A 15,541-nucleotide genomic window follows, 5' to 3' on the forward strand; every position below is an offset into this window, starting at 1 on the left:
ACTTGTCCTGTAGGTTACAGCACTTCAAGTGTGTATCCAATTTTGTTTTTAAAGCAATGTGAGCTTCTGTGCCTAACATCCTTTCAAGGCAGTGAGTTCCAGACCCCCCACAACCCTCTGGGTGAAAACGAATTGTCCTCAAATTAGAAAGAGATGTTATATCAGGTAATATTTAATTTAGCCAATCAGCATTATTAAACAAAGCAGTCAGCTGACAGAATGTCACTAGTTCTGAGACAGTTTTATGACAATTATACCCATAAACCAACTGGTTATAGCTTACTGTGTCTAAAATTTTGCCAGAGTTGGTGATTTTCTGTTCTTTTACAGCTGTAATGGTGAAAGATTTTCCTTAACACGCCTTAACTCTTATCCCAATTCCTGCTCTGGGGGTAATTTTCAATTTACAGCTGGAGTGTTAAAACTGGCATTGCAGCTGAGCACCAGTTCTAAAAAAAAACACCTGATGCCATGAATGGAAAGGAATATTGAGCAGTTTCTATAAATGGGCCCAGCCTGCAACACCAGTTAATTGAAAATTACCACCCACGCCACACCCAATTTCCCACGAGAACACTTGTAATATTTCCTAATTGAAGGCACTATACAAGCGCACATTGCTGAAACAAATCACAGAGGTGCCAATAACAATTTAAAGTGCCAAGCAGAGGTTTTTAAAATTCCCATTCTGCACTGATTTGAATGGATTTGTTAAACATTTCATGAAAATACCATGAATCTTTGAATTAATTGAAAAAAATCTGACTATACAGGAAGCAATGTACAGCTTTACTGTAACACTTATTACAGTTTTGAGTAATATTTACAATAACACACAATGTTACTATCAAAAAGGACATCTCCTCCCATCTTATAACTGCACAGATGTTGAGAGATCACACAATTTTATTTTTTGTTCTATCCTACAGGACCGGACTGAATTGGAATCTCTGTCCCATTCTCATTCATGGTTTACGCCTTAAAAAACAAATCTTCATCCACAAAACCGGACAGAAATCCCAATTTTCAGAGTTGAGTAACTGGTAGTCCACACAGGTAATTGCACAAAGTATCATCTTGCTTGTTGGCCTGAGGCTTCATTACAAGATATGTAACTCATGTAACTCAATACATCTCTCCCATAGAAACCAGCCTATACAGGCAATTGACAAACTGTATTCTCTGCTGGAGACACAAGAGTGACTCTGGCATGCTTGTGCTAGAGTTGCCTAAAGGTAAAGAGTTTTAGACAGATAATTCACTTATCAGAATCAGTAGTGTTTTGAACTTCAAATTCACACCAGATTGGTAATTCACTGGGAGTCTTCTTGAGAAAAGCCTATGAAGGTAGAAATTTGGTCCCTAAAAGTTAACTTGTGCTCTTTAACTGACAGATACAAAGAGGGTTGCACATTATAAACAAATCATTTCTTCCTTCCTGCACCTACCCCACTGCCCTCAACCCCCCGTGAATGCAGCAAATATGGTTTATGATTCAATGGCCATGGCAACCCTTTGTGTATCCCCCAAGTAGTTTTACCACGAGATTTTAAACAATGAAATAGGGTCTCATAGCTGTGCTTGTCTTGTCCGCACTCCACACCCATACATACATTTCAATGGGAATTGGGGAGAAGGTGAAGGAAGAGAGAAAATTAATCTTTAGTCAATTTTTTGTTCACTCTTTTGACTGAGGATGCCAAGACCAACATTGCACTTTCACTGTCAGAAGGGTGAAGACATAGCATAGACCAAGAAACAAATTTACAACTTTCTATCGCTTGGTTCACACACCATCTTTAACATGATCACAAAGCAATTCACATTTCATGGCAATAGTCAAGATAGTGTTGCAAGCAGGGAACATGGAATCAAAGCATGATACAGCACAGGAGGCCACCATTTGGTCCATCATGCCTGTGCTTGCTCTTTGATGGGGCAATCCAATTATTCCCACACTCCTGCTCATTCCCCATAGCCGTGTAAACATTTTCCCTTCAAGTATTTATCCGATTCCCCTTGCTATTGAATCTGTTTCCACCACTCTTTCAGGCAGTGCATTCCAGATCACAACAACTCACTGCACAAAAAAAACACTTCATGTTGTTGCTGGTTCTTTTGCCAATCACCTTAAATCTGTGCCCTTGGGTTACTGAACCTTCTGCCACTGGATGCAATTTCTCCTCATTTACTCAATTTAAACCAATCATGATTTTCAACACCTCTACCAAATCTCTACTTAACCTTTACTTCTTTAAAAGGAGAACAGCCATAGCTTCTTCAACCTCTCCACATAACTGGTCTCTCACCCCTAGTACCATTCTAGTAAATCTCCACTGCACCCTCTCCAAGACCTTGACATCATTCCTAAGGCATGATTCCCAGAACTGAACACAAAAATCGAGCTGAGACCGAACCAGTGTTTAATAAAGGTTTAATGTAACTTCCTTGCTTTTGTACTCCATTCCTCTTAATAAAGCCAAGGATCCCATGTGTTTTTTTTTAAAAAAGCCTTCTCAACTTGTCCAGCCACATACAAAGGTTTGTGCATATACACCCCCAGGCTTCTCTGTTCCTGCACCCACTCTAAAATTGTACCATTTAATTCAGATCACCTCTCCTCGTTCTTACTACCAAATATACTACTTCACAATTTGCTACACTGAATTTAATCTTCCATGTGCCTGCTCATTTCACCGGTTTATATCTTCCTTAGTCTGTTAATATTCTCCTCATTGTTTACAACATTTGAGTTTTGTGATATCTGAAAACTTGCAAATTATGCCCCGTATAGCCAAGTTCAAGTTATTTGTATGTATACACCACTGTATATTTCCCTCCAGTCTGAGAAACAACCATTCAACACTTCTTGCTGCTTTCTGTCCTTAGCCAATTTCATATCCATAACCATTGTCCCTTTACTCTCACAGGCTTTAATTTTGCTAACATGTCTATTATGTGGTACTTGATAAAGTGCCTTTTGAAAGTCAATTTGTACATCATCCCTCTTAGTTACTTCAAAGACACAATCAATTTAGTCCAACAGGATTTAGTTTATAAAAAATTGGTGCTTTCATTTATTAGTCCATATTTTTCCAAGTGCCAATTAGTATTGTTTGGGATTATTGTGTCTAAACGTTTCTCTATCACTAATGTTAGATTGACTGGCCTGTAATTGCTGGGTTTATCATTCTCCCCTTTTTTGAAAAAGGGTGTAACATTTGCACCACCTCACATTCATGGAGGATTGGAAGATTGTGGCAAGAGGCTCTGCTATTTCCAACCTTGCTTTTCTCAGTAACCTAGGTCGCATCCCCCAGATTAGGGAACTTTTCTATTTTGAGTACTACCAACCATTCTTGTAGTTCCTCTTTTTATCCTATCCAATATTGCTATGCCCTCCTCCATTACTGCTACATTGGCAGCATCCTCTTCTCTAGGCAGGACAGATGCAAAATTCTCATCTAGGACCTCAGCCATGACCCCCTCTACCTCCACAAGAACAACTGCTTTTTGGTCGCTAATTGGCCCCACCCTTCCTTTGACTCCCTTTTTACTATTTCTTTTTATAAAACCTTTTGGAGATTCCTTTTATGTTACCCACTTATCTATTCTCATACACTGACACTCATTTCCTTTTTTAGACCTTCTCTGTACTTTCTGTATTCAGTTTGGTTTTCTGCTGCATTATGAGCATTACATTTGTCACAAGCCTCCTTTATATATTTTATTTTAATCTCTGTATCTTTGGCCGTCCAGGGAGTTCTAGCTTTGGTTGCCCTTCCTTTCACCCTCTTGGGAATGAGTCTTCTCTGTAACTGAACAATCTCCTCTTTGAAGGCCTCCCATTGTTCAATTGCTGTTTAGCCCATCAATTTTTGATTTCAATCCACCTGGGTCAGATCCCTTTTCAACTCACTGAAATTAGCCCTCCTCCAGTTAAGTACTTTTATGCTTGATTCTTCCCTGTCCTTTTCCATAACTATTCTAAACCTGATATTATGATCACTGCTCACCAAATGCTCCATGAAGCATGATTCAGCACTGATTCCTTCAGCATTGGGCTGGAAACATACTGAAGAAAGTTCTCTTGTACACATTTCAGGAATTGCTACCCATCTTTGCCCTTTACACTCTAACTTTCCCAGTCTATATAAGAATAATTGAAGTGTACCATCCCATCTTTTCTTTTCACACTGTTACTACCCTAGTCTATATGAGGATAATTGAAGTCTAGCATTATTATAACGTTCTTGCATCTTTTTGTAATTTTGTCTGCAAATTTGTGCCTCTATCTTCTTCCCACTCTTTGATGGCCTATAGTATACACCCAATAGTGTAATCGCTCTATTGTTCTTTAATTCGAACCAAATAGATTGTATTCGGACCTCTGCACCATCATTACTCTCCAGTGTATAGTTTTTTTGATCACTCCTGCCACCTGTCCTTTCTTTCCTTCCCTATCTTTTGTAAATAACTTGTGGCCTGGAATATTAAGTTCCGATTCCTCCCCTATTTAAGCCAGGTCTCTATTATTGATGCTGTATCATAGTCTCATGTGGCGACTTGTGCCTGCAGCTCACCAACCTTATTTTAATACTACACACATTTACCCAAATACACACTGAACCCATCTTAGACTGCCTTTCATTTATTCCCCCATCTGACATCAGCGCCCCCTTCCCCTACCCCATTTCTGAACTATTCTTTACTCTAATGCTATTTGCTTCGCCCAGTCCACTGTGCAGCTTATATCTTCTCTCTAATGTTTCATCCTGGTTCCCCTCCCTCTGCCAAACTAGTGTAAACCCTCAACAGCACGAGTTAACTTCCCCATGAGGACATTGGTTCCAGCTCTGTTGAGGTACAACCTATTCATCCTGAGCAGGTCCCTCCTGTCCCAGAACTGGTCCCTACTTCAGATCAAGGCATATCACCAGAGTTTATAGTCCAACTTCATTAACAGGGCCCAAATTGCAGATTACAGTGTAAACCTAATTTTCTGCAGTTGGAGTCCCAAAGGATGAAGTTAGAAGTGTCACAAGAAAATATTTAAAAATGTTAACAAAGCTATTCCCCTGGTTGAAATCATTTCTAGGTTAAAGCATTTAAGTAGACTGTTTTGTGCAGCATGTATTGTAATATAACTACATCACCACTATCATATCCCCAAGAAGCCCAAATCATGCTTTGGAGGCGTTGGTGAGATTGGGACCAAACACTCCTCAGTGACTGACTTAAAAGTTCCATTAATAAAGTATGCATATGAATTGAATATCACATCAAGTGTAATATTTACCCAGTGAAGAGGAGAAAGCAACGAGGGAGGACAGGAAAACAAAAACTAATATAAGACTCCTACTTTGCCTTCAAGCTGCCATTTTAAAATTATCTAACACATCTTTTGTACAAGAATGAAAGAGGTCTTTTCAAGCCATGGTATTGTGTTCTTATTCATTACTGCACTAAATCACCAGGCTGGGGCTACAGGATAAATTTTATCCAAGAGAACTTTCCATTCTTGTTTACACTCTACTGTAAAAGGAGGAAAGGATCAAGTTCAAATCCAGGTCAGGTTTTTATCCCTGATTGAGTCACAAGCATTTTTTAACCATGATAAAAAGTGAGGATTAGGTTTCCAAATTGTTAATTGGTAGCACCTGACTGTAGAAACATTGAGGTTAGTACTCATGTATAGTTTCTCATGGTTATTCCAAATTTACCACTAACATTCAGCCTCAAATGCAAAATGTTTATTCTCTCCGTGTAGCCCCATTACAGTTTTATGTGCCAGCTTGAATAATACAAGAAGCCTTTTGTTCTGTGATTTCATGGGTTTTTCCTACCGTGGAGTATATGGAACAGCTGGTGGTGGTGGGATGTACAGATCCTTAATAGCAGGTTTTTCCTTCTTTTGCGACATCTCCATCGTGCTAGCTGTTGACGGAGTTGCGGTTTGTGAAGGGCTGGTCTGGACGGAGAAAAAATAAAGCAGTGGTAAACTATTTAAAGACAAGACTTGTTTTATGTGCGGTTAGGAGAGGGAAGTGAGATATAAGGGAGTATGGTCAAATGAGATCAATACCATGGAGCTTATTCCACGTAAGTTCCTGACTGGATGACAGCCAAGGGCAGAAAATATTTCACAACTTCCTCCACATCTGTTGGACAGCTTTAAACATTTGCTTTTTCTTCAGAACAATGCAAGATTTCTGAAAGTTGTTGTCGATTATAATTTTAAATTAGATTGACTTTAACCATAAAATGTTTGTCCACACTGTACTCTTGGTCTAAAAATCAAACTATGCATTTCCCTAAAAGATCAGTTCTAGAAATGCTACTTTTTTTTTTAAAAAAAAGAGCTTCATGTTGCTGTAGCATCTTTCTTAATTAGACATAAACCTTCCCAAGCTCAAAGAAAGAACAAACTTGTACTTATAGTGACTCTAGGATGTCCCAAATCACTTCACAGCTAAATGAACTACATTTGAAGTATGACCATTGGTGTAATGTAGGAAATGCAGCAGCCAATTTGTGTACAGCAGGGCCCCACAATTAGCAATGCAATTGATGACTTAGACCATCACTTAACTGATCTTGTGAGATAGCACAATATCAAGAACAAGCACCTGTAAATACTACCATGCTCTAAGCAGTGCCTTTATTACCTGCACAGCTGGTGGTTTCCAGCGCATGTTCTTCAGAGGCGCAGGGGTAAAGTTGCATGTGTGTGCTGGCCGTTTTTTCAACAAAAGCACCACACCTGCAGGGTCTTCACGAAGTTTTCCAACAAGATTTTTCAACTGCCATCCAACCTTTGAACATACAGTAGAACCAGATCTAAGTTACCAAACAATTTTGAGTTGCTTTAAATTGGTTCAATAGATGTCAATTTTCTAAACATTTTAACACTTAGACCTATTATGCAAAAACATGAAATGTATTACTTTATCAAAAACTGGATGGCACAGATATATATATAGATATTTTAAAAAGTGTTGCATGAAATTATTGGAAACTTATGCGCCCTATTTCAACCCGTTCCTGGTATTACTTTTTATGACAAAATTAAAAAGGAAGCAAGAAATAACCTGAACCCCAATTAAGTGCCCAATGAAAAAAAGCTTTTAGTTCAGTAGCATTTTGAAGTGCTGTCACACAAAGTCCTTGCAGATATTCTGGGATGAATCTGCTTCACCCGTAAGTTTCAGAAAGAATGTTAAAAGGTTAAAATACAAAGTCCTATTTGTAAACCTTAGTTCCTATGGTACCAGAGAGCACTACAAATAATTCCAGAAGTTGCTTTGCTCATGCCATGTTCTTAAATTACATTTACAAATTATGAACTCATCAAGGTTGCAACTCAATACCTCATTTTATTTCAGCTGTTAATATAGTCTTCGGAAACAAAATGCTTCAATAGAGATTATGAAACAAGTTGATTTGTATTGCAATAAGATAGGTCAGTGAATGAGCAATTTTGTAAATTTCATCAATGCTCAAAATATAGCAGAATGTTCAATAACAGTCAATTCTGAGGAAGCATTTAAACATTTTTGTCACTTTTTAAATATTTTTATTGAAGAAATGACAAAGCATAGATGAGGGCAATGCTGTGGATATGATATGCATTGGCTTTAAGAAGGGCTGCAAATAAAGTACCACAATAGGACTGATGACAAAGGTCAGGGTGTTTGAAGTTAGGGGCAGGTAGCAGAATTAATTAAAATATAGCTTTAAAACAGAAATAGAAGGTAGGAGTTAAGGGAAATTTCAGAGACTGGGAGGAAGTGGAGAAATTGGTTTTACTTGTGATTAAATCTGGAACGAGGTGCAAAAATATGAAAGAGCCATGAAGAGATCAGATTTAGGAGGATTTTATGTGGAAAGTGGACTTTGCTGCCACATGGAGCGGTTACTTTTTTGGCGTAGGGCTGGGGGCAGGCGGGTGGGGAAGGGGGTCTTGATGTGTCCATGAGAAGGGAATAGAGGGATACAGGGATAGGAAGGAAATTTATGTCGAGTACAAACACCAACACACATCAGCTGGTTTGAATGGCCTGTTTATGTGCTACAGATTCAACGCTATTTGCATTCTCAATATTCTACTAGTGTGGTGGGTGCTATCATAGAAGTGGGTATGACTGAGGCCATGGCCAGTGAAGGGGCTGAAAGCATCAAAGGTTTCAGTGTGCTCATACTTAATCCTCCTGCTCACATTCCACTGACCCCTCATCCCACAATCTCTTCTGATTTACAAGCTGCACAAGGTACAAGCATGTGCCACCTGCTTTCCCCTCCTCTCCTGACCACAGCCCCAGCCTTTCTCCTTTCAGACACACAAGAACTGCAACCTGGTCAAGGAGTGGTAGAAAAGCAGGAAGAAATGCTATCATTCGCTTCATGCTTGCAGTTTCACCAGTTCAGGTGTTGAAACTGCACGATAGCTTAGAGGCAGGATTGGCACGTGGTGAGGGGCAGGTCACATGAGCTGCAGTCAGGGTAGGGGACAAGGGAACAAGCCAATTCACAGACAAGCTCTGCTGCTAAAGGACTCTGATGAGGATTTCGAAGGAACAGCCTACAGTGGCGCAGTGGTTAGCACTGCAGCCTCACAGCTCCAGCGACCCGGGTTCAATTCTGGGTACTGCCTGCGTGGAGTTTGCAAGTTCTCTCTGTGTCTGCGCGGGTTTCCTCCGGGTGCTCCGGTTTCCTCCCACATGCCAAAGACTTGCAGGTTGATAGGTTAATTGGCCATTATAAATTGCCCCTAGTATAGGTAGGTGGTAGGGAAATATAGGGACAGGTGGGGATGTGGTAGGAATATGGGATTAGTGTAGGATTAGTATAAATGGGTGGTTGATGGTCGGCACAGACTCGGTGGGCCGAAGGGCCTGTTTCAGTGCTGTATCTCTAAAAGAAGCCTGATGGGTATGTGCAATTAAATGCTTGGTGCCTTGGGAAGCCTGCAGTCAATGGCAAGGAACATGAAGGAGCCAGCACCAACTTGGCAGAGCCCTTTGTGCAGAATTTGGAATCTGTCCTCTCCAGCATGAAAAGTGGCCCACTCCATTACCACACTTGTGAACCCAAGCCAATGCACTGACTGATGGTTCATGTCTCAGCGTCAATTGCAATACAAACAGAAGCCGCCCAACATCTGGGTGCTGCAGTGAAAGCTCAGACTAAAGTCATACAAGATCAGGTTGTTGCCACACAAGATCAGACTGCTTTCATGCAAGCTCAGTTTGCTGCAGTGCAGGCTCAAACTGCTGCCATCATAGCTGTGGATACCAGTGTTCAAAGGGGCTTGCAGGATAACGCAGCAGTCCAGCAATCTGTGCTCCAACATGTTACTAGGTCTGCTGAGACACCAGCCCGGGGGAGCAGTAGTGGCTCTGTGAAGCACAAACCTGCTGTCTTAATTCAGAATGGCAGCATTTGTCCTCCCACTGCTGCTACTCTGCAAATCTGCCAGTGCCCTTACTGTTGCCAGTAGGTCAACCAGTCCAAACTACTGTTGCCCATGCAATCTGAAGCTAGACCTTCAAGGGTCAGAGCTGCTACAGGTCATCCTCCAAGGATATCTGCATTCTCCTCCACTGAAAGTCAGCAGGCTTTTGCCAGCCATGCAGCAGCCACTTGGGTAGCACTGTATATGAGCACTAGGACAGACAAAGGCACACGGAAGACATGCACAAAGGTAATTAAAGACAGACAGACAGATAAATAGCACCTTTCACAACCAAGTAAGTCCCAAAGCAGTTTACAGCTAACAAAGTATTTCTTGAAGTGTAATCACTGGTGTAATGTAGGAAATGTAGCACAGCAAGCTTCCAGAAACAGCAATGTGATAATCTGTTTCTTTGTGATGTTGACTGAGGGATAAATATTGGCTAGGACACTGGGGATAACTCCCCTGCTCTTGTTTGAAAGAGCGCCATGGGATTTTTTACATCCGCCTGAGAAACATAGAAAATAGGAGGAGTAGGCCATTCAGCCCTTCGAGCCTGCTCCGCCATTCATTATGATCATAGCTGATCATCCAACTCTAAACCTATGCCGGCTTTTCCCCCCCTATCCTCTGATATGGGGAGGCAGATGGTGCCTCAGTTGAACATCTTACCTGAAAGATGGCACTTTCAACAGTCCAGCACTCCCTCAGTACTGCACTGGAGTGTCAGCCACGATTTTTGTGCTCAAGTCCTGGAATCGGACTCAAATGCACAAACTTCTAACTCAGAGGAGAAAGTGTTATCAAATGAGCCAGAGCTGACAGATTAGTCGACATTTGAATACAATAAGGCATGGTTTGATTTATAGATTTGATTTGGAATGCTTATTTTGTGGTGACTTTTATTTTTGCATTTTGGTCAAGCAGACATTGTGATATTAACAGCGGAAGGTAATGTGTGGGACTGTTGGTGAGTGGGGAACTGGGTTACGTTTACTAGCATCATAGTTGGATGTGTCGATCACGGATAGCCCAGCCAGAAAGGAGCTCTGTTGGCTGCCTCCTCCCTTCCTCAGCAGGTTGGTGTACTGTTGGTGGTGAGGGCTGTACGCTGGTGATACCAAGACTGTGCAGGATGCAGCAGACCACCATGCACCTCAACATGGGCTTTGCTGAGTAATACAGGTCAGTACAGGAAGCAGAAGCATTCTTTAAGCACCCAAAATTGTCTGCCCCATCACATTCTGTGTGCCAGCATAGATTTTGTTTTATGCATGCTGCCCATGTGGGTTGTGCACTGGACTCATCAGCCATGTCTTCAAAGAACAGCCCTTGTTGTCCAGAAGCCATCCTCTGGTTTGCTGTGGTGGCTCAAATGTAGATGGCACAGCAGACTGCCACAGAATGAAGGCATCATGACTACTGCCAGGATAGCAGGCATTGACCTGCATGCTTGGCTGGGTATGGTCACACACTAGCTGGACATTGAGGGAATGAAATCCCTTTCAGTTGTGGTACATCTCAAGAATTGACATGCAGCACCAGTAAAGTGATGTATATGCAGTCAATGGCACCCTGCACTATGGGGAAGCCTACAATCCTCAGGAAGCCACCTCGTTCACTCTGGCACGAGCGTGAGTGAAACATAATCAGGTTTCCATGAATACAGAGCCTCGATGACCTCCCTTATGCAATGAGTTACCACAGCATGAGTTACCACAAATAATTGCCAGCTCCTGGAAGGAGGCAGATGCAGAAAAGGTCACGAACACAGGCACCTTTAGTCACTGGTAATACCATTCCTGCCCAGCTCTAAGGTTGCAGTTGCGGCTGCAACAGGTGGCAGATTTCAGCAAGGACATCCTTAGTGAGGAGGAAACATCTCATGTTTGTTCATCGCTGAGGTTCAGGTAGAGAATTGCTCCCTGAACACTCTGGGCAAATATGGCTTCCTCCTGAAAGTCCTTCTTCACCCACCTCCCTTCCTTTTTGGTCTTCCAGCAGCTTGTCCTGCTTTGTCACATCTTCTCATTCTCCATCATGCTGTGGTTCAAGGGAGACGCATTTTACTGCACCCATGCCTGGGAGAAAGTGGATTGTGCTGAATCCTTGAAGCCAAAATAAAGTCCTTCAGCACATCCCACACCACACCCTACAGATTTTAGCAACTTTAAACTCCTCTGGAAAATACCAAGCAGCCAGTAGAATTCAATCAGTAACTAGCCTGAAAGCAGTTGATGATCCCTTATGTTGCACTGGTGGGGGTCCTTCCTGCTGCTGAATGCTTGCTCAGCTGTGCAAGGTTAAGAGAGGGCACTAGTTAAGGCATTCAGCTCCAAAATGGTAGTATGAATGACAGCGACTCCTCAGATACTGAAGCAGTCTGTGCCCAAATGCAGTAGGACCTGGTCAACATTCAAGCCTGGGCTATTCACTGGCAAGTAACATTCACGCCACACAAGTGTAGAGCAATGACCATCTCCAAGAGAGAAACAACCATCTCCCCTTGATGTTCAATGGCATTATCATTGCTGAATCCCCCACTAACAACACCCTGGAGATAACCATTGACCAGAAACTTAACTGGACCAGCCATATAAATAATGTGATTACAAGAGCAGGTCAGAAGCTGGGAATTCTGTGGCAAGTAGCTCAAATCCTGACTCCCCAAAGCCTGTTCCTTATCTACAAAGCACAAGTCAGGAGTGTAATGGAATACTCTCCACTTGCCTGGATGAGTGCAGCTCCAACATCACTCAGGAAGCTCAACACCATCCAGGACAAAGCAGCCCAATTGATCGGCACCCCATCTATCACCTTAAACCCTTCACCACTGGTGCACAGTGGCAGTAGTGAGTACCATGTACAAGATGTACTGCAGCAACTCAGCAAGCCTTCTTTGATAGCATCTCCCAAACCCGCAACCTCTACCAACCAGAAGGACAAGGGCAGCAGACACATGGGAACACCATCACCTGCAGGTTTTCCTCCAAGTCACACACCATTCTGACTTGGAGCTATATCACCGTTCCTTCACTGTCGCTGGGTCAAAAACCTGCAACTCCCTTCCTAACAGAACTGTGGGTGCACTGACACCACATGGACTGGAATAGTTCAAGAAGGTAGCGCGCCACCACCTTCTTAAGTGTAATTAGGGATGGGCAACAAATGCCCACATCCCATGGAAGAATTAAAAAAAAAATCAGTCAGCAATTCAACATTGGATCATCCGGATCAATATGGTTCAATACATTAGGCACTATATTTGACCACCATGTTGGCAGGAACAATTGCTCTTTTTTGTAAGATATCTGTTAAGCCGATAGTGGCAGAATGCAAGTTTGTGCCTGTAATGCAAAACATGGCATGTTCAGGCTGCCTGAAGTTCAATGGGGAAATTTCCTGCACCACTGAGAGTAAACAAAAGATTGAGCAACCCAGTGCTGTCCTCCTGCACCAGTGGAAGGGACACAAGCACCCTGGTCTCTACCAATATTTGATTTGCCTCTCTCCGCGAGAAAACAATACATTCCGCATAAAGCCGATCATTGTTTATTCCAAAGATCTGTATAACGAACAAAATCTGTAGGATGGTACAGAGCTCACAGGTTACTCGAGGTCACCCGTTGTATAAAAGATATGCTCTGGTGAGACTAGAATTTCACACAACTCTTTCTGAAATCAAATGGAGATCTGTGTTTTGGGCCTTATTCACTGTATACTAATGCTATCCAGATAGAAAAACTAATACTGCAAACATTAGAACCATGAATTATTCAGACAGCACAGTATCCTTCAGATCAAATGATAAACTGACACTGCAAGGGTAAACTTAAATGTGGAGCCATTCAGCTGTTATCAGTTTCAATGGGTCTAAATAAATGTTTCTGTCATCTACTCAGTACTTACCACAGTCTGCTGATTCACCTGAATCACCTCATCTCCGGCATGAATCTTTCGCGATCTGTCAGCAGGAGACTGCAAAACAGAGAAGTGAAAAATTAGAAAGAAAACACACCTGTTCACCATTGACACCTTGATGCAGCGAGGTTACTCCTATACCACACAAATTACATGCACTGTCAACATGCCAGAATTTTCACAAATCCCCTTAACTTCATTGATTTTCAGTTCAGTTCTTCACAATTATTAACATGTGTATATCCCAGTACAGCTTTGAAGACAATGGATGCTAACCAGATGTTAACAGTTCAGACTTTATTCTATTAATGCCCATTCTGTGTCAAGCCACTAGTTACATGGCATACATTTGAGGCTCATTGGTACCAGACAAAAATGATTGCTGTAGAGAATAGTTTAAGTCACATCATTCTATAATTATGTAACCAGATAGCCTTTACAAATGTTCAATTTCAGAACAGACCATTTTCTGTTAGAACGTTTAAAACCTTAATAAAATCTGACAATTCAAAGATATTGAATAAGCTCTGATCCCTCAAATAGCTTCATTGTCATTTTGATGGCAAAAGAAGTCAGCTATTTGCTCAAAAGCTTTTCAATTGCAATACATAGCTTATGAGCCTACAGACCAATTCAGAGCTTCATTTCATTTCCACCAATGCCATCATTTTTGCAATAAATTTAAAGCAGTGATGGCGAGGCCTAGCAGCAGCACCCAGCCTGCACCAGATAATGGAAAAAGGATCAAACAAAGACAGGCTAGCTTGAGGCCCAACAGCCACATGCACTGTAAGAGTGGATCTGAAGCATATAGATGAAAAGGTCCCTGGTTTAATCTCCAGCCTGTGCTATTTTAAATTATCTCAGCTGGTAAAGGTGCTGCAATTGGAATAAGTGCCCCAGTGGTGAGAAGGGATCTGATGGCAGGGGGAGCATGGAAGGCACAATGAAAAGCCAGGGCTCATGCTCATGACTGCCATCCAATACCTCTATAATGGAAAGTACACCTGTGGATATTATCTTTGGCTAGGGGTCAGAAAAAAAAGGGAACACCCTCAAAAAATAATTATAAGTGGGTGCGTAAAATTTTTCTCTCTCCTTTGTAAGCTAAAAAGTTCCCATTCTCCATACCATTCACTTTCAGCTAGAAATCCTAAAAGTTCAAACAATACAAAACATTACAAACATTGATTAAATAGCATTTAGTAAAAGATTTATTAAAAGAGACAATGTTCAAATAAAAATTGAAAACCCAGGATATTTATCCAATTAGAAAACCTAGAGATTGCCAAGTACATTAAACCAGTTGTTTAACATACAGCCCAGAAGCAGTCACTGCTGCGATGTGAAGCTTTAAAAGAAGCTAGCTTTTGCAGCAATGTTACTGGGTTACAGTCTTCCTCTTGGGCAAGAACCAGAGGGATCAATTACAACAAAACCTGTACATGGTTTCAAATTCTGCAGTAAGAGCAGAAAAACATTCCTGGCTCAGCAAGAACATCTGGGTAAAAATCATGAGCAGAAAAGGTGCAAATTGTACAGGTTAACAGGCAAAGACAGAAGCATCACTGCAACACAAAATCACCTCCATCCACAGGAATAAACTGAAACAGCACTTAAAAGAATTCCACAGAGGGTTCAGCCAGCAGACCCACCTTCTTCCTCCGTTCATGTCAAACAGGCAGATAAAAAAATATTAAACTAATTACAATAGCTAATCTAAGAATAATTGATGCTGATATTGAACACCCAAAAGAGAAAGCCATATACGCAACAATTGCACTTGAGGGGCCAAACAAACTGCTCTTCTGTGCTAACATAACACGAGAGACACTCATTCAGGAGAGAAGAAACATCTAACAGCTTGCGTTTCAGCCAAGCCAGAAAGCAGATGCCCTGCCCGCAGAATCAGACACCTACATTATACAGCAGTGAGAGCTAGAAGTAACTCACTGTCTTCATCAGAAACTTCAATCAAGAGAAATCTACACTCATCTCAGGCCTGCATCCATCTAGAACTTGATTTCCCAAGAGATTTCAACAAGTTTATCGTGACCGTTTTTACCGCTTCCACCCCCACCACTAAAAGTGACAGTGGATGCATTTGCGAGAATTGCAGGATAAGGCGTATGATCAGTAAACAATTGATATTCTGTTTTTAAAACC

General features: G+C 41.6%; 1 protein-coding gene across 3 annotated transcripts in view; it reads right to left on the bottom strand.

Moving 5' to 3' along the window:
• cnksr3 (cnksr family member 3) overlaps positions 1-15,541 on the bottom strand; it is a 160,411-nt gene that overhangs the window by 12,630 nt on the left and 132,240 nt on the right. For all 3 annotated transcript variants that reach the window (XM_068044817.1, XM_068044815.1, XM_068044816.1), the window contains 3 exons: positions 13,364-13,432; positions 6,669-6,815; positions 5,847-5,971 (listed from right to left, as the gene is read on the bottom strand). In XM_068044817.1, the coding sequence (XP_067900918.1) occupies positions 5,847-5,971; positions 6,669-6,815; positions 13,364-13,432 (341 nt within the window). The remainder of the gene's footprint in view (positions 1-5,846; positions 5,972-6,668; positions 6,816-13,363; positions 13,433-15,541) is intronic.

This window comes from Heterodontus francisci, chromosome 13, assembly GCF_036365525.1.
Source record: "Heterodontus francisci isolate sHetFra1 chromosome 13, sHetFra1.hap1, whole genome shotgun sequence".
Taxonomy (NCBI): Eukaryota; Metazoa; Chordata; class Chondrichthyes; order Heterodontiformes; family Heterodontidae; genus Heterodontus; species Heterodontus francisci.